The following is a 23084-nucleotide window of genomic DNA, read 5'->3' as shown; positions in this document are numbered from 1 at the left end:
TTTCCTATCTCCAGTCACCTTTCCCCAGGCCTCAGGTCACCCAACTTCTTTGTCGCACAAATATCCCAAGCTCTTTCCCTTAAGGAGGTGAATTTAAGATTTGGTCTCCCTTCTCCTCTCTTGGCTGCCTCATGACTTATAAACCTTTCCCCTGCAAACCTTGGCATCTCAGAGCTGCACGCTAGGCAAATGAATGCAGTTTAGTAACACTAATACACCCTAAAAAGACATTCATCTCAATCTTTACACATATTTTTATACAACCCAAGATCAGAATAGGGAGAATAGAAATGTAATAACTGCTGTAAATATTTATGTATATACATACACATATATATAAAATCTTAAAATTGTATAATATATAAAATATATATTTTAAATTAAACTACACACCGAAGGAAAAGTAATTTTGTTGGCATCTAAGACATAACAAACCACTAGGATTAGATATATGGAGGAGCAGTGGCAAGAAGGGACAGTGGTGATTTTCACTATAGACAGCCTTCGCAGCTCTGGGCGATTAAATCGAAATTAGAAATTCTCTAGTCTTACATTCACTATTTGGAAACTGCAAAGGTTGGAGCAATCAAACTGTGACGCTAAGACAGTTAAAGAGAAGGGCAGTCGGAGTTGTGGGAGCCTTTATACACATTGCTGCCCAGCCGGAGAATGACAGTAGATAAAGCTTCACGTTGAGCCGCCAATTCTCTTCTCTTGGGACGGGAGTCTTTGCGCTATTATTTAGGGCCACACTCTATAGTAATAACCATGTGTACTTTTGTACCACTGTTTGGCAAGGGTCTGCTCTGAAAATTTTGGGGGTCTCAGTTTGCTCCTCCGTAAAATATGGGCTTGTTTTTTGGAGCGTTTCTGGAACACGCTCTAAGCAAGACACTGTGGTGCCTGGAAGCGGATGTCGATCCTGTGCTAGAGCTTTTCGGCGGAGGACAGGAGACCTGAGGAAGCAGGAAAGTGGGATTTCTTTCCAAAGGGCTTGTGACTAGGCGCGCCACACCACGAGAGGCTCGTAGCTGCTCGGCCTCCACGCGAAACCCCGCCCTCCCGCTCTCCGGGCCCCGCCCCGCGGCGCGGGGGGCGGGACTTTGACTCGGGGGCGGTCCGCACGCGATCCCCGCCTCTCTCCCCGCCTCCTTCCCCTCCCCGGGCCCCGCCCAGCGGCGCGGAGGGCCGGGCTCCGGCAAGGGGGGCGGTGGCCGCGGCGGTGACAGCCGGTCCCCGCCCCCGAGGCCGCCACGTCCCTCACGTACCACCCGGCTGAGCGGCGGAGCGGCGACCTGGCGCCCGGGGCTCCGGCTCCTCCGGCGCGGCTCGGCATGAGGCTAGCGCGGCTGCTTCGCGTAGCCACCTCGGCCGGCCCGGGCCCCGGGCTGCGCGCCGCCCGCCCTAGCGTCAGCCGCAGCCTCACCTCGGACTCGGGCTCCGGCCCGGCGCCCGAACGCGGCGTTCCCGGCCAAGTGGACTTCTACGCGCGCTTCTCGCCATCCCCGCTCTCCATGAAGCAGTTCCTGGACTTCGGTGAGTAGGGCCCGGGCTTCGGGCCTTCTGCGCAACCCCAGCCGGGAGCTGCGGCCGCTAACCCGGGCCGGGCCCGGCCCGCGCGGGTGCCCTCTCGTCGCCGGCGCGCCCCCTTCCTCAACGTCTCTCCCGCGCTTCGGGCGCCTCCTCCGTCCCTCACAGACGGATCCCTCTGCTCAGGTGCAGGCGTCCGCGCCCCCGAGAGATAACTGGGAGAGTGTGCCTTTTCCCCGTGTATTGTTGAAAAACAAGCCCGGGGCTCGAACCTCTTTTCAGCGCACGTGTGCACCTCCGCGCTCCCAGCCAGGCGCTTTCGGAAGAGCCCAGCCCGAGTGAGAGGCGAGTGTGCTGACACCTCCGGGAGTCACGTTCAGATTCTGCAGAGTGCTGATAAATGCTCAGTTTTGCATATGATGATTACATAAAAGTGGCATGCTGATAGGGGAAGCAGGTTCTTACTGGCCCGGTGTTTCATAGAATGTTTTCCTTGCCACTGGCCTAAGAGTTGCCACCAACCGTACAGTTCATTTCGTCAACAAGAGTCCGCAGCACGTGTAAAGTGCATGGGTACAGTATGCTATGGGGTTTGTTTACCAAAGTGACTCTCCGCTTTCCTCTTTCTCAGATGAGTGCTTCCTGGTTTTCTCTAGAAAAGATGAAGAGGAATTGCAAAGTCAGGCATTTAACTTTGACTTCTCATAGTGGGGCGCTAAGGTGAAATGGAAAGACTAATCAAGTCAAAATTTCGACGAGTTATCTTTTGCACTGTGAGTCGGTTTGGTCACCAACGGATCACTAGTGGCTTGAAAGATAGCAGCGTAGTTAGCCACTTAAACTTGTGGTTTACAGTGTCGATTTTGTTTGGTTCAAAGCTCTTGGTTTTTGTTTTTACCTTAAAATGACTGTAGTGTTATTAAGACGGTGAATTTGACCTCTTTCCCAAATATGCCATTAAACTTCCGCAAGAAAATATTTTCTTTTAATACGATTATTCCTATTGACAATCTAGTTTTTGCTATGGTTGTCTCTTGCTAAAAGAGCAAATCAGTGAGTTTAAAATGCATCACTGAAATAACATGACTTTTTAGTTTAACTTTAAATGGAACTGCTTGCCAAATGCGATTCTACAGCTGTTCTGCTTAGCATCTTGAGTAGGAGTGGAGGAAGGAGCAGTTTGCTTTCCAGGAATCAGACAGTTGAATAGAACCTACTGGGGGAGAAGCTTGAAGCTGATCGCAGAGGAGGCATTGGCAGCTTTTGCTTTCTGTTGCCCGAAAGACTACTCTTCATTTACTCTTTGCTTATGGCAATTAGTATAGTGGTTCTACCTGGACTCAATGAATTGTTTCATGAACATGTCAGAATTTCCACTGCTTCTCAGACAGGTTTTTCTTATAAACCTAAAGTTAGGAAACAAGTTTTTAAAATGATAGCAACAGGTTATATAAGATAGGCTTTTTACAGGTCCTACGTTAATCAGACTGTGCCTTGCTCAGACTTGCCTAGGTTGTCTTCATTCTAAGATGGGAGATGTGAATAATGGAGATAGGAAAGTAACCTCACTGATGCTCTACAGTGTGATTGGAAGGTGGTTCAGAATGTCGCACAGCCCTAGAGACTGGACTGTCTTGTCGCTTGCTCCTCTTCTTGCCTTGTCATTGTGATGATGATATCACTTGCCAAATAACTCTGCGTTTCTCTCTGCCTTCTGGCTTCCACTTACTGCTATTCACACTGTATTTGGTTTCAGGATCTGTGAATGCTTGTGAAAAGACCTCATTTATGTTTCTGCGGCAAGAGTTGCCCGTGAGATTGGCAAATATAATGAAAGAAATAAGTCTTCTTCCAGATAATCTTCTCCGGACACCATCAGTTCAGTTGGTACAGAGCTGGTAAGATTCACTGTTCTTGTGTTTGCAATTTGAGTAGAGTTGTAGACTTTACCCAAAGTTAAAGCAAATACTTTTTTACTCTTCAGTGATGTCTCAAGGTAGTAGCAGCATTCCTCCTCCTTTGTTTGGGTGTATCTGGGCTTGTCACCTCAATCCTGGACTGTACTACTTTTTGGTTTTGAAAAAACAATCAGAAATGCACAGAAATACAGACACTGTATTTAAGATTCGTGTTATTAAATCTCCAAGGATGTTATTTTATAATGTAATAAAAATATCTACCATAAATTGATAGCTAGAGATTTATATACTTTACCTTTAATCCCTTCAATAACCCTGCCCAGTGGGCATCCATTTTACAGATGAAGAAATGGAGGTACCTACAGATTAAGTCCTTTGCCTAAGGCAAAAATATTCATGGGATTCAAACTCAGATTTGTTTGTGTCTACTGCTGTATGTTGAAGTCAGATTAATAAAATGTGTTAAAGGGTGTAAATATTTTTTATAAACTGAATTTATCTTATTGAAGTATATCTTTATAAGTCACAAAAGTTAAAATATTTATTCTACCATTTAAAACCAATTAGTTATTAGAATTGTGTAGAAACTATGATCTCTCTTCTAAAAATGACAGTAGAGCTATTAAGGGTGTGTATGCATGTGTGGCCACTTGTATACAGCCTTTCTTGTTAATGTTATTAAAAGTGTTATTCTGTTAACCACTATACATTTCAAACAAGAGTTTGCCAGAGTTGTCGTAAATGGAAAAATTTAGTTGCAAGGCATTTCCCAATTATGATTTATGGAGATCCTAGCTTTCCTGTTGTAAGCAATATAATTATGGGAGAAGCTGATATGTCAACTTTTTAAAATAAGTGAAAGAAATAATGACTGCTCCATAATTGATAATCAGATACTTTCCAGTCCAAAAATGGAATAGTTAGAAATGTGGTTTAAGTAAGAGGCATTTGTTTAGGAACTCTGATGCAGTTTTCTATGGAGGTTTATTCCTTTTTTTTTAAAAAAAAATCGTTAAAAGTAGAATATGTTACATTTTTAAAATATCTGTGCCTGACACATTGTAGATGTTGACAATTTAATGCCAAAAACTCTTCCTTTGTTCACTGGTGCTGAATTGAATCTTGAAGCCAGAGTTTTAGGTGAAGTAGAAAAGAATAGCTTTATTGCTTTGCCAGGCAATGGAGGACACAGCAGGATCTTGCCCTGAAAAACTGTGTGTCCCAACCCAGGGATGTTTGGTGAGGAGTTTTATAGCAGTGGTTCAAGGAAGAGCTTGCTGATAATGATCAGGGTACGTGCAGGCCTTTAATCTGGCCTCAGGTGTCTGATGTGCTTCTTGAGATTATCAAACCTTCTGGGATGAAAAATGCTAATATCTTTCTTTTGTTGGGCGTTTTAGTGCTGTGAAAGAATTCAGAGATGTCTATCTCTTGAGGGGAAACCAGACTGACTCCAGGTCTGCACTGTTGGCTCTTGGCTGCTTCTCCCTTGTCTCTGCATCCTCTCTCTTCCCTGATTAGCACCTGTTTGAACCTGCCCTTTGGACCTCAAGGAAGGTCATGGAGACTGGAGTCTGTTCCCTACAAATATGAAATTGGAGGCATGGAAAGGCTTCTGTGCCCAGGAGCCCCACAGGGTCCTGCTTGGTTTCAGTATCTTCTGAATTAAAGCATAATTGTTCTTGCCAATGAAGAGTAAGGGTTAAGTCACAACAGTAGACTCAGAATCACTAGACTTTGGAATGCCTTGGCATGCAGTAGGGCATATTGTTTGTCAGAAACAACTTTGGAAACCAACATGGGGATTTGCAGATTTTTAAAACACTTGCACTGCCCCTGGACGCCTACTAAAATATGGCAGCTGAAGGTCCGGCCAAAGGAGACATTACACTGAAGAAGGTCATTGAATGATAGGTGTTCTGGCCCTGGCCCTGCACTGCCATTGTCCTCTGCTGCATGACCTTCAGAGAGGCATTTGACTTTCCTCATTTTGCTCCTTTACCAGGTGGATTTGCTCCATCATATTTTTAGGTAAATTAAAAACAAGCATTTTCATGACTTTTGTGTTTTCGTTCAGTTGTTTAGAAGAACCATGTGTTAGATTGTAGACTTTCAATAAGTATCTGCTGACTGGACATAACATCTAAAATTAAGGTTTTAAAACAGACATTTAAGTTAGATTCTTAGACCAAGGTAAGCTGGCCTCCACATTTTACTGAGACTAAGACAAGTTAAGTCATTTGCCCAAGATCACATAATTGTTGGTGACAGACTCAGTTCCCATGACCATCAGTATATTTATACTGTGATGGACAGTGGTAATTTTAAGAAATGTAAAAACGACTTCAAGTTGAGAACTTCAAAAAGAGTAGGAATTTCTCAAATCAAATTTAACCTACGTTTTTAGGAGAAAATGTACCTTCTAATTACTGTCAGGGACTTTGCTTGAATGTGCATGGGTATACAAATCCCCCTTCAACCATAATTTGCTAAAAGTTAATTAACAGTAAAGAAATGTTTAAAATGCCTCTTGATCATTCTCACAATATTGGACTTTCACAATGTAAAAGAACAGTCTTACAAGGGGTTGATTTACATTTTAGGTATATCCAGAGTCTTCAAGAGCTTCTTGAGTTTAAGGACAAAAGTGCTGAAGATGCTAAAACGATTTATGAGTAAGTACAGTTGTTTTGCCTTATTTGAACATCATATAAAACAACCTCATATACTCTTTGAACATCATGTAAAAATGTAAATGTATTGCTATTGGATCATTTTAGGGAAATTGATTAACTTTTGGTTTTTCACTACTTTAGAACATATGATGGTATATGTATCTGTCGCAGTCCATACAGGCCAGCCAGGTAACATAAATTCAGAAATTGGACTGGGCATAAGAAAAACTTCACGTTTCTCTTCACTCTAGTGTAAAGAAAGATGCAGTTCAAATGTGGTGATCAGGGGAGATCTTGATGTGGTCTCAGGGCCACTTGGATGGCAGGAGACTGGTGAAGGCTTGGTGATGAGTGCTTGCTTCTAAAGGACAGCCTCTCAGCTCTACTGAACATTGCCCAGCAGAAACACTGCCCAGATCACGTGATATGTGTGTGTGTGTTGAGGGGGCGGGTATAAGAAAAACTGCAAGTCTAGTTATTTTTGTTTTTTAAGTTAGATTTCCTAATTTTGAAAGATTGGAAACTAAACTTTCAACAAACACTGAAGGCCTACAAGACAGAAACTTGTCTGTAGTTTATGAACTGTGGTCTGCGAGACAATGTAAGTAATGTGACCTGTTAATAGTCAACATACCAGGACTAATAAGCCTCATAATCCCCTGAGGCAAGTTACCTGCTTTTTCCAGTGAATGTTGCTCAGAACTTAAGACTGTCCCTGTTGTTGTCCTCCAAGTCCATTACACATTTTTTTTTTTTTACTGTCTTTAAAGGTAGTAGCAACATTTCACTTTTTAAACATGATTTTGGTTTGAAAATAACAAGAATTTGCATAGGTATGCAGCAAAATTTACACAGCTGATGTCATTTACTCTTTAAAATGACTACTGAAATAATACTATCTGTGCAAAAAGAGATACTGTCTGTGCACAAAAAGTCTTAAAATAGCGTTAGGCTTACATGGACAGTGAATGGATTTAGACCCATCCAGTCTAACTTAAAAGTAAACCTTATGCAGAAAAACCTTCGGAAAATAGTCATTCAGAGCTGAATTTTTAAAAAATAACTTGAGCAGCCAGGCAAAATAACACTATTTTGGTTTTGACAAAAAAAGAGAGATGTGAAATAAATGATTAAGAAGTAACTAGAAATGATGAATTGTTTTCAAGGAGTTTGTTGTTTGTATTTTGGATTCACAGTTTGGTTTTGAAACTAATCATAAACTAGGAATTTCCAAAAATATTTTGAGCAATGAGAGCATCATTGGAATAGGTTAATAGTAGTCAAGGTGATGACTCTGAAGACTTTGAATGAGGAAGCAGTCATTTGGAAGTGTGCGTTCTGATGGCTATATTGCAAGGTAGATTTCGTTACTTCACAACTAAGACTTCTTTCCTCTTTTATTTACTTCTTTAAATTAGCCATGTAGTTCAGTTCACTTTAGTTGCTGGGTTGTGTCTGACTCTTTGTGACTCCATGGACTGCAGCACACCAGGCTTCCCTGTTTATCACCAACTCCCAGAGCTTGCTTAAACTCATGTCCATTGAGTCAGTGATGCCATCTAACCATCTTATCCTCTGTCGTCCCCTTCTCTTCCTGCCTTCAATCTTTCCTAGCATCAGGGTCTTTTCCAGTGAGTTATTTCTTTGCATCAGGTGGCCAAAGTATTGGAGCTTCAGCTTTAGCATCAGTCCTTCCAAAGAATAGTCAGGACTGATTTCCTTTAGGATGGACTGGCTGGATCTCCTTGCAGTCCAAGGGACTCTCAAGAGTCTTCTCCAACACCACAGTTCAAAAGCATCAATTCTTCAGCACTCAGCTTTCTTTATGGTCCAGGTCTCACATCCATACATGACTACTGGAAAAACCATAGCCTTGACTAGATGGATGTCTGTTGGCAAAGCCATGCAGTAGTGTCTTCAAGTGACAGAAATAGAAATGCTGGATAGCTTGAAGATTTTTCTTTGAACACGCATTCACCTTTTCTTCTCCCATTTTTTAAACTCATAGAATGGAATTAGAATTCCTTTCTACTTTTCTAAGTGGCCCTTTCTCTCTTGAACCTGGGGAATGGTTCCAAAACAGACAGCCTTTATTGGCTCATTCATCTTCATTCCTTACAGAGCATGTGTTCCCTGGAAGCAAGTGCTCTGTCTTCTCTTACGCTGACTGTGCCTGGATCCCATCCTCATAGCGGGTGTTGAAATAATCTTAGTTGATGATAGTTAAAGAAAACCCTTCACATTTGTAGGATTGTGTTTTGTGGCAGCCCTTACTTTTAGGAGTTCCAAGAAAATAATTACATTTCACAAGTTTTTTTTTTTGTTTTGGAGTTTCTTAACATCCCCGTGGAAAAGAAATGTAGAAAAGCAAAATGGCTGTCTGGGGAGGCCTTACAAATAGCTGTGAAAAGACGAGAAGTGAAAAGCAAAGAAGAAAAGGAAAGATGTAAGCATCTGAATGCAGAGCTCCAAAGAATAGCAAGGAGAGATAAGAAAGCCTTCCTCAGTGATCAATGCAAAGAAATAGGGGAAAAACAACAGAATGGGAAAGACTAGAGATCTCTTCAAGAAAATTAGAGATACCAAGGGAACATTTCATGCAAAGATTGGCTCGATAAAAGACAGAAATGGTATGGACCTAACAGAAGCAGAAGATAGGAAGAAGAGGTGGCAAGAATACACAGAAGAAGTGTACAAAAAAGAGCTTCATGACCCAGATAATCATGATGGTGTGATCACTCACCTAGAGCCAGACATCCTGGAATGTGAAGTCAAGTGGGCCTTAGGAAGCATCACTATGAACAAAGCTAGTGGAGGTGATGGGATTCCAGTTGAGCTCTTTCAAATCCTGACAGATGATGCTGTGAAAGTGCTGCACTCAATATGCCAGCAAATTGGGAAAACTCAGCAGTGGCCACAGGACTGGAAAAGGTCAGTTTTCATTCCAGTCCCAAAGAAAGGCAATGCCAAAGAATGCTCAAACTACCGCACAGTTGTACTCATCTCACACGCTGGTAAAGTAATGCTCAAATTTCTCCAAGCCAGGCTTCAGCAATACGTGAACCGTCAACTTCCAGATGTTCCAGCTGGTTTTAGAAAAGGCAGAGGAACCAGAGATCAAATTGCCAACATCTGCTGGATCATGGAAAAAGCAAGAGAGTTCCAGAAAAATATCTATTTCTGCTTTATTGACTATGCCAAAGCCTTTGACTGTGTGGATCACAATAAACTGGAAAATTCTGAAAGAAATGGGAATACCAGACAACCTGACCTGCCTCTTGAGAAACCTATATGCAGGTCAGGAAGCAACAGTTAGAACTGGACATGGAACAACAGACTGGTTCCAAATAGGAAAAGGAGTACGTCAGGGCTGTATATTGTCACCCTGCTTATTTAACTCTATGCAGAGTACATCATGAGAAACGCTGGGCTGCAAGAAGCACAAGCTGGAATCAAGATTGCCGGGAGAAATATCAAGAACCTCAGATATGCAGATGACACCACCCTTACGGCAGAAAGTGAAGAGGAACTAAAAAGCCTCATGATGAAAGTGAAAGAGGAGAGTGAAAAAATTGGCTTATAGCTCAACATTCAGAAAACGAAGATCATGGCATCTCGTCCCATCACTTCATGGGAAATAGATGGGGAAACAGTGGAAACAGTGTTAGACTTTATTTTTTGGGCTCCAAAATCACTGCAGATGGTGATGCAGCCATGAAATTAAAAGACGCTTACTCCTTGGAAGGAAAGTTATGACCAACCTAGATAGTATATTGAAAAGCAGAGGGATTACTTTGCCAACAAAGGTCCGTCTAGTCAAGGCTATGGTTTTTCCAGTGGTCATGTATGGATGTGAGAGTTGGACTGTGAAGAAAGCTGAGCACTGAAGAATTGATGCTTTTGAATTGTGGTGTTGGAGAAGACTCTTGAGAGTCCCTTGGACTGCAAGGAGATCCAACCAGTCCATCCAAAAGGAGATCAGTCCTGGGTGTTCATTGGAAGGACTGATGCTGAAGCTGAAACTCCAATACTTTGGCCACCTCATGCGAAGAGTTGACTCATTAGAAAAGACCCTGATGCTGGGAGGGATTGGGGGCAGGAGGAGAAGGGGACGACAGAGGATGGATGGTTTGGATGGCATTACCGACTCGATGGACAGTTTGAGTGAACTCTGGGAGTTGATGATGGACAGGGAGGCCTGGCGTGCTGTGATTCATGGGGTCACAAAGAATCAGACACGACTGAGCAACTGAACTGAAAACATCTCTATAGAGATGGTATATTTTATGATCTGAAATATACTTAAATAAGTGTAAGAAAACATGCCTTGATGCTTCATTTACTGAATTAGGCGTTTCTTGTCTAGTATAATTGGCTATATTTAGATTTTAGTATCACATTCACTTGCCAAAATATTTGGCTGTTTTGACAGACAGATTTGTTTAGCTTTACAGACACTGTGATACGGATCAGGAACCGACACAATGACGTGATACCCACAATGGCTGAAGGTGTGGTTGAATACAAGGAAAGCTTCGGGGTGGATCCTGTCACCAGCCAGAATGTTCAGTATTTTTTGGATCGTTTCTACATGAGTCGAATTTCAATTAGAATGTTACTTAATCAGCACTGTAAGTGTCTGGAAGTCAAGAGAAAAAGCTAAATAATCTGTGTTGGTATATTTTACATTTATTTAGAAAACTTCCTTTTAGGGAGAACATTTAATTTTACTTTTGTTTGTGTGTATTAAGGAAAGCAAATAGACTGCCATTGAAAGGCGGGTTTTAAATTTATGTTTAACGTTATGTAAAATGTTTATGTTTTAAGGAAAATACTTGTCCTACTGTTTGGTACCAATTAGAGAAACAGTATTCAAATCCAGACAGCGGCATTATGTATTTTAGCTTATTTTATTTGTTTTTTAATTTTTTATAGCTTTATTATTTGGTGGAAAAGGCAAAGGAAGCCTATCTCATCGAAAACATGTTGGAAGTATAAATCCAAACTGCAATGTGGTTGAAGTTATTAAAGGTAAATACATTTCTCCTTTCAGAAAGAATGCCAAAATCAAAATTGTTGAGTGTTTTTTCTTGCTATTAAAGCAGTTATTTGAATCATTAGATAAAATGATATAACCCATGCATGGGTTTGAAAATGGCTTTATAATGCTAATTGTGTACTATGTATAGGATGAATGTTTTGTTGATACCATGCTTTATTAGGGAAAAGGTGGTGATGTTATGAGGGTATCTGTTTGACTTCAAAATATTTCCTTATTCCCTCCTTTCTAATTCCCTATATTGAAGCCATAATTCATAATAGTTTGGCTTGTATCTTGCCACAGCTTTTTCTGTTTGTACTGTGTATGCTTGTGCACACACATAATTGTTGGTCTTACGTTGCTGATTTTGGAACATGGGATACTTTGTGTATGTTTTTCTGTAAGTTTACAAACATCGTGCCATGTGTAGTACATGTGGATATACACCAGGTTTTTGAATGACTGTTGGGGATGTATCAGAATGTATTAATCCATACTCCTATTGATGCATATTTCTGTTGTTTCTATCACCAACAGTATTCAGTAGACATCCTTATATATGTGCTGACTTTTGCTAGTATTTTAGAAGGCAGGATTTCTAGAATTAAAAATATTTAAAATGCATTTAAAATTTTATAACTCCAAAAATGTATCAAACAATGAATGAAAGTGAGTATTCCCTAAACCCTTACCAACTCTAAATTTTCGTTACATGTATTGTAAATATTTTCTTCAATCTGCTGGTTTTCTTTTTACTTTGTTTATGGTGTCTTTTCCCATACAGATATTTGAAAAATTTTTTGTAATCATATCTGTCACTTTTTGCTTTATATGGCCTTAGGCTTTGTCATGTCATACTTTAAAAAGACCTCCCCAAACTAAGATTATTAAAGTATATTCTTTTCTATAGAAAGCTTTAAAATTTCATTTGTCTATATATTATTGCCATCTTCATGAAGCAAAAGTAAATTTATTTAATTACTTTTTTGTTTTGATTCACACTAGATGGCTATGAAAATGCTAGGCGTCTGTGTGATTTGTATTATATTAACTCTCCCGAACTAGAACTTGAAGAACTAAATGGTAAGCCTGATGCCTTTTCCTTAATGATTAGTGTTATGATTATCTGAGAAGGAATGATAAATTAGATTTAATATAAAACAACTTCTTTATTGGATATGAAAGCTGAGGGAGAGAAATCATGTTAAAAATATATGTATTTATGTGTGTGTATGTATATATGTATATTTTTTAATTTAGTTGGATTTTTTCTGAAAGACATTTTACCTTTTTCTTTCCCATTTTCATTATTTTAATTGATAATATTGATTCTTTGCATATTTTTTATTTCCTGGTTAGTCACAGAAAAAAGTGATTCTTCTCTGGTGGCTCAGACGGTAAAGAATCTGCCTGCAATGCAGGAGACCCGGGTTTGATCCCTGGGTTGGGAAGACCCCTTGGAGAAGGGAATGGCTTACCCACTCCAGTAGTCTTGCCTGGAGAATTCCATGGACAGAGGAGCCTGAGCCTGGTGGGCTACAGTCCATGGGGGTCGCAAAGAGTCAGACACGACTGAGCGACTAATGCTTTCAAGAAAATTACATCTGACTTTTATATGTGTTTCACTAATGTAAGGTTTACCCTTTAAGATTTCTACTTCCTAGTTGTAAACCAATTTTTTATTGTCGAGGAAGTAAAAAAGACTGGAGATGTAAAAGAAGAAAGAAAGATGTCCATCTGTTTGAGACTCTGATTATCTCTGATGGTCTTCTTTTGGACACAGAAGGTTTAGATGCCTCAGAAGGAGATTGATGAGTCTCTCTCTGTTTTCCCTGGAGGTAGGGTAGTTTGATAGAGGGAGACATTACCTCAGTTAGAATGACCCTGTAAGAAGAATAAAATTAAATAGGCTTCTGCTGAGTTGTATTCTGGACCTTAGAGTGGGAGGGCAGTGGGAGAAGTTGCCCCATTGAAAATAAAGTTGCCTGGTTTTTCTAAAGCCATAATAGTACATTCAGTGATTAAGAACCACAAGGCACAAGTGATAGTTTGGGAACCTGAACTGCTGTGGGCAGTTTCCAGATGTACCATCTGTGTTTCCAAGAGCCAGTTTATTCATTGGAGAGTCCAGCTTATTGGCTGAATGAGAATTCTGAGGTATGGCGACTCTTATACTCCTTTCCTGAAAGTTCTGCTGTGCTTATTATCTGTTCTCTACCCCCAACTGGGCTCCTATTACATGTTTGAATGTATAATTAGTGGCCCTTGATAAGTCAATGCTAGCTCAAAGTTTTTATTTGAATCTATATGCACAGAAATGCCCAGAATAAAACAAAGCATCCCACCTGGGTGAAACAATTAAAAAATGGCTTTTTAAATGAAAGAATGTATCTATGTGAGTTGGACCGTGGAATTTAAAGACTTTAACACTCCTTTATGGAAGGAAAAAATTCTGACCGTAAGACTGTCTTAAACAGACTCAACCATCATAGACAGGAATGGGAAGATGGGTTGGTAGATGGTTGTGCAGGATTGCAAGAGTGACTGCAGGGCTCATGTTGTCACAGGCAGGGATAAACTGTGTGAGCCCAGCATTCAAACACAGATAAAGTGAAAAACTGGTGTAGCCCTTCTCCCCCCAGTAGTACTATCCTCCATAGTAAATGTTTTCTTTTCAGCACTACACAATATATTCTTTAAAATGCTTTAAGCACATCTCTCTGTACTTTCATATTTTTCTCTTCTGCTCTGTAGCAAAATCACCAGGACAGCCAATACAAGTGGTTTATGTACCATCCCATCTCTATCACATGGTGTTTGAACTTTTCAAGGTTTGTAACATAGTATTACATCACCTTTATCAGTCCTTTCCTAAGGTTAGGAATCTGCTTTGAAAGTTTAAATAGTTTACCAGGTTTTCCTCAGTTTCATTAAAAGATATCCTTTGGTGTTTCATGGCACATCAGTGGAGATAAGCTGTTGGTCAACACTGATGCCCTCAGTGTAGTGGTAAGCTCAGACCTGGGGCTCAGGAAGACCTGGATTTGAATTCCAGTTCTGCCACCTAAGATGTGTGTGACCTTGTGCAAGTCCCTCAACCCCAAGCCTCAGTTTCCTCCTCTGTCAAACAAGGACAATATTATTACCCAGGTTGCTATGAAGATTGAGAATAACATCCTAAATGTCTTATACAATGGCAGCACATTATAGGTGTTTGATACAGTTTTATTTGTATTTTTACAAAGCAAAATGTTTAGAAGAATGATTCTCCACCCCTAAAGGACCACAGTCCCACTGCCATATGCATTGTATGCATTTTTGTGGAGAAAGTCACTTACACTGACTTATGTGACTTCTGCTGTTATATTTGCTCTTTACAACAAATTTTGAAAACTAAATACAGTTGTGCTCGTAATGTTGAGAGTAAATTTTTTTCTCAGCAGCATACCAAAGACAGTTGCGGGTAAACAGGAAAGTGTGTGATGAGGAGTATGGGTCCATGTGGCTGAAATATTACCCCACATTAAGCCTGTAGCCTCTCTCAGTGTGGTTACCTTGTCTTCAGCCAGGAGCAGGTGGAAGAGAGACGAGGTGGCTTTCAGCCTGATCATGAAAAAAGAAAAATACACTGAAACATAGAAAAACTAGCTGACTGTCTTAGAACAACAAAGACTGAAAAATGTTCTTGGTTCTAAGACAGCAAGAATGTATCTAATATCGTACAAAAATCTTTCTACTGAAGTGGTTAAATGAATAAACGATTTGCACTTAAAGGATTAAAAGTAATTTTTTCCTTGAAATTTCAGTCACCTAAAGATCTCGTTCCCTATGATGCTTAATAAAAGAAATATTACCATATTACGTAACAGACTTTATATTACATCAGTAATAATGGCTGAAACCTGATCTTAAACGGCCTTCGGTAGAGATGACAGAACGTCTTCCTCTGGGGACTCTGTCCCAGGGCTACACACTCCAAGTGCAGTCCAGCCTTTTGCCTTTTAAACTGTGTGTAGTCTTAGCAGTTCCTGCTTCAACACTACATGTCATGTTATTGCTTAGTGCTTATGCTCTGTTGACATTGTGTACCCTTGTATCCTTTAGAAATTGGTCAAAACTGTTTTACTGTGTAAATAAATATTCCAGTTTCCAATTAGTAGTAAATTAGATTTATTTCTACATCATCATAAGACTTGCTATTAGTACTAAATGAAAAAAATCACTTTTTCTTAAAGCAATTTATGACAATTAAAATGGTTCTTTAAAATAGAGATGAGACTGTTTTCAAAAATAAACTTTGCCCATTATCTACCAAATTATAAAAATATTTGAGTAGAATTTTCTGCTTTCATATAAAGCTAGTTAAAAATGTTGAGATTCTGATTTTAGAAAATATGCAGAACTTAGTTGGGATTTTTACCTACCAAGTCCTCCAAAACTGACTTACTTTTTAGAAGTAGTCCTTTAAATTGAGTTATGAATTATGATTCTTAGGCATGTTTTTATTAAATTTTTAAAAAATATCAAGGAGTGCATATATACTTGAAAATTATACTTTGTTTCTCTCTTTCTTTAAAGTTGTATTTTTAACGTAACCCTTATGTATTTCAGAATGCAATGAGAGCAACGATGGAGCATCATGCTGACAAAGGTGTTTATCCGCCTATTCAGGTCCATGTCACACTGGGTAAAGAGGATTTGACTGTGAAGGTAAGTGCTGTTTTTTTAGGTTTTTAAAACTAATGTACAGACATGTACATGTTTTCCAGAAGACGTAATTTATTCTTAGGAGAAAGAAACCGTCTTCCTGCTAGATAATATGCACATCGTTTCATTTATCTGACAGGTTATGAAATTTTCCCTTGAGTCTGTTTCTGTTCTGACCCTTCATCCAGATGATTCAGGTTAAAGTAAACCCTGGAGACAGACAGTTTTGCAGAATCATGTCTGTCCAGTTTGATATCTACTTTGATAAGTAAAATTTAAAATATGTGGGTATTTTACAGTATTATGTAGATAGTACATAATTTCTCCTTTTTAAACAATGTTTTTAAATCTGCTTTTAAGTGTTTCATTTGATTTTCCTAACAGCTCTTCAGTAAGGGGCAAAGGTAATTTTATTCTCAATTTTACAGAAATTAGACACGGTGATTAACTCATTATTCAATAGCCAATAAATGACACAGGACAGGATGTCAGTCCTTTGAGCCCTGTTAAGTTTCTGAGTCATGTCCAGCTCTTAGTGATGCCATGGACTCCTGCACGCCAGGCTCCTTTGTCCTCCATTATCTCCCTGAGTTTGCTCAAATTCATGTTCATGGACCCTAGTCCCAGGCCATTTCTACTACATTTTTCTTAGATAGCTCAGTTTCTTAGAGTATGATGATGTTTCTCTTTTTTAAATAATCATTTTAAATTTTGTATCAAATTAATAAATGCAGAGAGATGAAAATGAAATGTGTCAGTTCCTTGCCACTTGTAGGTCACTACTCAGAGACAGTCTTTTTGTTATTTCTTTTCGTATTGCTGTAGTTGAAAGACATTTTCTAATATTGCCGTTTATGAAATTAAAATTTTTTAGACAGCAAATATTGGCTTTTGTTTATGGTAGCTGAGGAGTTAGCTCTCTTAGAGCATCTCCCCTCTCAGTTGCCTAGCCTCAGTTGCTATTTTCCCAGTATTTAAGTTCATACGTGGAATTCCAAACTAGAAGTAATCATCTTTCAGAGACTTTGAAGGTATCTAGTGTTCTTTTTTTAAAATACACAAGTCAGTGGTTTTTAGTGTGTTCACAAGGTTGTGTAACCATACCACTGTTTAATTTCAGAACATTTTCCTCACTCCCAAGAGAAAAAACCAGTGCTCTTTAACAGTCGCTCCTCACTGCTCCCTCTCCCCACCCTTTGGCAACCACTAATCCATTTTCTGTGTACGGACTTCCCTGTTTTGGACACTTCATAAAAATTCAGTCATACAATAAGTACTCTTTTGTGACTGACTTCTTTCACTCAATATAATGTTATAGCATGTATCCATTCATTTTTTTTTGTTATTATAAATAATGCTGCCATTTGTGTATAAGTGAACATTGGTTTTCAGGTCCGTTATGTATATACCTAAAAGCTGAATTGTCTATAGGTAACTGTTTAACTTCTTAGGAATACCAAACTCATTTTAAAAGTGACTGTACCATTTTACATTTCCATCAGTAATGAATGAAGGTAGCAATATTTCCACATCCTTACCAACATTTGTTATTGTCAGTCTTTTTGATTGTAGCCGTTCTGTTAGATTATCAGTTCAGTCGCTCAGTCGTGTCCAACTCTTTGTGACCCCATGAATCACAGCATGCCAGGCCTCCTTGTCCATCACCAACTCCCGGAGTTCACTCAGACTTGGCGTCCATCAAGTCAGTGATGCCATCCAGCCATCTCATCCTCTGTCATCCCCTTTTCCTCCTGCCCCCAATCCCTCCCAGCATCAGAGTCTTTTCCAATGAGTCAACTCTTTGCATAAGGTGGCCAAAGTACTGGCGTTTCAGCTTCAGCATCATTCCCTCCAAAGAAATCCCAGGGCTGATCTTCAGAATGGACTGGTTGGATCTCCTTGCAGGCCAAGGGACTCTCAAGAGTCTTCTCCAACACCACAGTTCAAAAGCATCAGTTCTTCGGCCATTCTAATTCTAATATCTCATGGTATTTTTTTTTAAGTGTCAATTAAGATCCTTTGCTCAGTTTTTAAGTAGGTTGTCTTTTTATTGTTGAATTGTAAGAGTTTTCTCCATTTGTTTATTTTCTCTTGTTGATACTAGTCCCTGATGAGATATATGATTTGGCAGTGTCCTCTCATTCTGTGGCTTACCTTTTCACTTTCTTGAGTGTTCTTTGAAACACAAAGGTTTTAATTTTGAAGAATTTCAGTTCTTCAATTAAATTATTGAAGAATTATTGGTTTTTTTTTCATTTATTGCTTGTGCTTTTAATGTCACATGTAGGAAGCCATTGCCTAATTCAAAAGTCACAATAATATATGCCTTTGTTTCTAAGAGTTTTAAAGTTTCAGTTCTTACATTTAGGTCTTTGATCCATTTTGAGTTAATTTTTGTAAATGATTTGAAATAGGGAATCCAGTTTCATTCTTTCGCCTGTAGATAATCTGGTTTTCTCAATACCATTTGTAAAAAGACTATTTTTTCTCATTTGAATTTTCCTGTCATCATTGTCAAAATTTAATTGCTTATAAATGTATACGTTTATTTCTGGATTCTCAATTCTATTCCATTGGTCTGCATATCTCGCTTCAGGAACATTTTGATTATTATTTCTTGGTTGTAAATTTTGAAATTGACAAATGTGATTCCTCAAACTTTGTTGTTCTATTTCAACTTTTTTTGGCTATTGTGGGTTCCACGCATTTTCATAAGAATTTTAGGTATCTCTGGTCAGTTTCTGCAAAAAAACATCAGCTTGAGTTTTTATGGGGATCAAATTATTTGTTTAAATCAAGTAAGTCTTCCAGTTCATGAACAACAGGATGTCTTTACACTAATTTAAATCTTTTTTTTTCAAAAAAGTTTTCCGATTTTCAGTGCACAAATCTTACACTTCATCTATTAAGTTTGTTCTTAGATATTTCATTCTTTTGGGGGCTTTTAAAGTGGAATTGCTTTCTTAATTTAATTTTTGGATTATATATTGCCAATATATAAGACTATAAGTGATTTTTGTGTATTGATCTTGTGTCTTGCAACCTTGCCAAAGTCATTTATAAGTTCTTATAATATTTTTTGTGACCACCTTAGGATTTTCTCTACTCGAGATTATGTCATCTGCAAATGGAGATAATTTTACTTCTTCCTTTCCAATCTGATTTTTTTTTCTTTGCCTAATTGGTGTGGCTAGAACCTCTAGTACAATGCTGAATAGAACTGGTATCTTTTTCTTTTGCTGATCTTAGGAGAACTTTTAGTCATTTTTTTCTTCTTCCATGTTTATTTTTGTTGTTCAGTCACTAAATCATGTCCAACTCTCTGATATAATGAGCTATTTTTTTTATTATGCTATTAAAAACAAACATTTATTTACTTATTCAACTGAATTCATTAAGTAGTTGATCTGGGCTTAGTAACCCTCTCGATTACTTAATTATTCCCTGGCTTTTGGCACATTTTAGACACCACCCTTATAGCAGAAAATGAAGAATAACTAAAGAGCCTCTTGATGAAAGTGAAAGAGGAGAGTGATATAGTTGGCTTAAAACTCAGCATTCAGAAAACAAAGATCATGGGCATCTGGTCCCATCACTTCAAGGCAAATAGATGGGGAAACAATGGAAACAGTGAGAGACTTTAATTTGGGGGGCTCCAAAATCACTGCAGATGGTGACTGCAACCATGAAATTAAGACACTTGCTCCTTGAAAGAAAAGCTGTGACCAACCTAGACAGGATATTGAGAAGCAGAGACATTACTTTGCCAACAAAGGTCCGTCTAGTCAAAGTTATGGTTTTTCCAGTAGTCATGTATAGATGTGCGAGTTGGGACCATAAAGAAAGCTGAGTGCTGAAGAATTGATGCTTTTGAACAGTTGGAGAAGACTCTTGAGAGTCCCTTGGACAGCAAGGAGATCCAACCAGTCCATCCTAAAGGAAATCAGTCCTGAATATTCCTTGGAAGGACTGATGCTGAAGCTGAAACTCCGATACTTTGGCCACCTGATGCGAAGAGCTGATTCACTGGAAAAGACCCTAATGCTGGGAAAGATTGAAGGCCAAAAGGGAAGCAGACGACAGAAGATGAGATGGTTGGATGGCATCACCGACTCGATGGACATGAGTTTGAGTAAACTCCGGGAGTTGGTGATGGACAGGAAAGCCTGGTGTGTTGCAGTCCATGGGGTCACAAAGAGTAGCACTGAGCGACTGAACTGAACTGATGCATACAACTAGGGCTTCCCAGTGGCACTAGTACAAAGAACTTGCCTGCCAGTGCAGGAGACTAAGAGACTCCCATTTGATCCCTGGGCAGGGAGGATCCCCTGGAGGAGGAAATGGCCACCCGCTCCTGTATTCTTGCCTGGAAAATTCCATGGACAGAGGAGCCTGGATGGCTACAGTCCGTGAGGTCACAAAGAGTTGGACGCGACTGAACGACTGAACATACAGCACATACATACAAGTTAAATTTTCTTCTTTAAAAGTGAAAGCTTTCAGTCTTTCATCATTAAGTGTGATATCAGCTGTGGGTTTTTCGTAAATATTGTTCATCAGGTTGAGAAAGCTCACTTTCATTCCTAGTTTGTTAAGTATATATCATGAAACTGGCTTCCCTGACTCAGTGGTAAAGAGTCCGCCTGCCAGTGCAGGAGATGAGTTTGATCCATGGACCAGAAAGATCTCCTGGATGAGGAAATGGTAACCCACTCCAATATTCTTGCTGGGAAATACCATGGACAGAGGAGCCTGGTGGGCTACAATCCATGGGGTCACGAAAGAGTCAGGCAGGACTTAGTAACTAAACAACAACTACAGCAGTATCATGAGAGGATGTTGGATTTTATCAGATGCCTTCTCTGGGTAGGTTGAGATGATTATGTGGTGTTTGTTCTAAAGTCTACCAGTTGGTGTATTAGAACGATTGATTTTTGTGTGTTGAACCAACTGTGCATTTTGGGGATAGGTATTGAGGATTTTTGCATCGATATTCATAAGGGATATTTATCAGTATGTAGTTTCTTGTGGTATCTTTGTCTGCTTTTGATATCAGATAATACTGGCCTTGAATAAGTTGAGAAGTGCTCCTTCCTTGTCTGTATTTTAGGTTTTGAAGGATTTGTATTGATTCTTTAAATGTTCGGTAGAATCCACCAGTGAAGCCATTTGGGCCTGTTCTTTTCTCTGTGAAAAGAGTTTTGATTACCAATTCAATCTCTTCATTTGTTATACATCTATTCGGATTTTCTATTTCTTTCTGAGTTACTTTCTGTAGTTTGTCTAAGAATTTGTCTATTTCACCTAGGTTTTCTTATTTATTGGTATACAGTTGTTCATGGTTTTCCGTCATAATCCCTTTTATTTTCTGTAATTTTGGTGGTAGTTGTTGTTGAGTCACCAAATCATGTCCAATGCTTCATGACCCCATGGACTGCAGCATGCCAGGCTTCCTTGGCCCTTATCGCCTCCTGGAGTATGCCATGTCCATGTCCATTGAGTCAATGATGCCATCCAACCATCTCATCCTCTGTTACCCTCTTCTCCTCCTGCCTTCAATATTTTCCAGCATCAGGGTCTTTTCCAAGTCAGCTGTTCACATCAGGTGGCCAAAGAGTTGGAGCTTCAGCTTCAGTATCAGTCCTTCCAATGAATATTCAAGGTTGATTTCCTTTAAAATTGACTGGTTTGATCTCCATGCTTTCCAAGGGACTCAAGAGTCTTCTCCAGCACCGCAATTCAAAAGCATCAATTTGTCAGTACTCTACTTTCTTTATTGTCCAGCTTTCACATCCATATATGACTACTGGAAAGACTATAGCCTTGACTCTACGGACCTTTGTCAGCAAAGTGATATCTTTGCTTTTTAACACAGTCAAGGTTTCTCATAGCTTTCCTGTTTGGAAGGAATCATCTTCTAATTTCATGGCTACAGTCACCATCCACAGTGAATTTAGAGCCCAAGAAGAGGAAATCAGTCACTGCTTCCACCTTTTCCCCTTCTATTTGCCTTCAAGTGATGGGACCAGATGCCATGATCTTCAGTTCAGTTCAGTCGCTCAGTCATGTCTGACTCTCTGTGACTCCATGGATTGCAGCACGCCACGCCTCTCTGTCCATCACCAACTCCCAGAGTTTACATAAACTCATGCCCATTGAGTCGGTGATGCCATCCAACCATCTCATCCTCTGTCATCCCCTTCTCCTCCTGCCTTCAGTCTTTCCTAGCATCAGGATCTTTTCAAATGAGTCAGCTCTTCGCATCAGGTGGCCAGAGTACTGGAGTTTCAGCTTCAACATCAGTCCTTCCAGTGAATATTCAAGACTGATTTCCTTTAGGGTGGACTGATTGGATCTCCTTGCAGTCCAAGGGACTCTGAAGAGTCTTCTCCAATACCACAGTCACATGCATGGGATCTTCTGAGGGAGGCCATGATCTTAGATTTTTTTAATATTGAGTTTTAAGCTGGCTTTTTCACTCTCCTCCTTTACTCTCATCTAGAGACTTTAGTTCTTTGCTTTCTGCTATTAGAGTGGTATCATCTGCATATCTGAGATTGTTGATATTTCTCTTGTCAATCTTGATTCCAGCTTGTAACTCATCCAGCCCAGGGTTTTACATAATATGCTGTGTGTATAAGTTAAGCAAACAGGGTACAGTAAACAGCTTTGTGATACTCCTTTCTCAATCCTGAACCAGTCAGTTGTTCCATGTCCGGTTCTAACTTACGCTTTTTGACCTATATACAGGTTTCTCAAGAGACAGGTAAGGTTGTCTGGTATTCTCATCTCTTTAAGAGTTTTCCACAGTTTATTATGATCCACACAGTCAATGAAACATAGGTAGATGTTTTTCTGGAATTCCCTTGCTTTTTCTATGATGCAGCGAATGTTTGATCTCTGGTTCCTCTGCCTTTTCTAAACCCAGCTTGAACATCTGGAAGTGCTCGTTTCATGTAATGCTGACTAGCTTGGTGGATTTTGAGCATAACCTTACTAGTATGGGAAGCTTCTTTGGTGGCTCAGATGGTAAATAATCTGCCTGCAATGCAGGAGACCCAGGTTTGCTCCTAGGTCAGGAAGATCCCCTGGAGAAGGGCATGGCAACCCACTGCAGTATTCTTGCCTAGAGAATTCCATGGACAGAGGAGCCTGACGGGCTACAATCCATGGGGTCTCAAAGAGTCGGATGTGACTGAGCAACTAACACAC

General features: G+C 39.7%; 1 protein-coding gene across 2 annotated transcripts in view; it reads left to right on the top strand.

Moving 5' to 3' along the window:
* The first annotated feature begins 1334 nt into the window (after positions 1–1334).
* Positions 1335–23084, top strand: part of PDK1 (pyruvate dehydrogenase kinase 1) — a 46794-nt gene continuing 25044 nt past the window's right edge. Inside the window, exons 1-9 of one of the 2 annotated variants that reach the window (XM_068966874.1) lie at positions 1335–1357; positions 1454–1536; positions 3287–3428; positions 6053–6124; positions 10571–10755; positions 11060–11155; positions 12171–12248; positions 13920–13996; positions 15777–15875. In XM_068966874.1, the coding sequence (XP_068822975.1) occupies positions 1335–1357; positions 1454–1536; positions 3287–3428; positions 6053–6124; positions 10571–10755; positions 11060–11155; positions 12171–12248; positions 13920–13996; positions 15777–15875 (855 nt within the window). Of the gene's footprint in view, positions 1537–3286; positions 3429–6052; positions 6125–10570; positions 10756–11059; positions 11156–12170; positions 12249–13919; positions 13997–15776; positions 15876–23084 lie in introns of both variants that reach the window. The other variant, XM_068966873.1, reaches the window with a different exon arrangement.

Source organism: Capricornis sumatraensis, chromosome 3 (genome assembly GCF_032405125.1).
Source record: "Capricornis sumatraensis isolate serow.1 chromosome 3, serow.2, whole genome shotgun sequence".
Classification (NCBI taxonomy): domain Eukaryota; kingdom Metazoa; phylum Chordata; class Mammalia; order Artiodactyla; family Bovidae; genus Capricornis; species Capricornis sumatraensis.
Note: the sequence above shows the minus strand (reverse complement) of the source record. Positions and strands in the feature narration are given on the sequence as shown.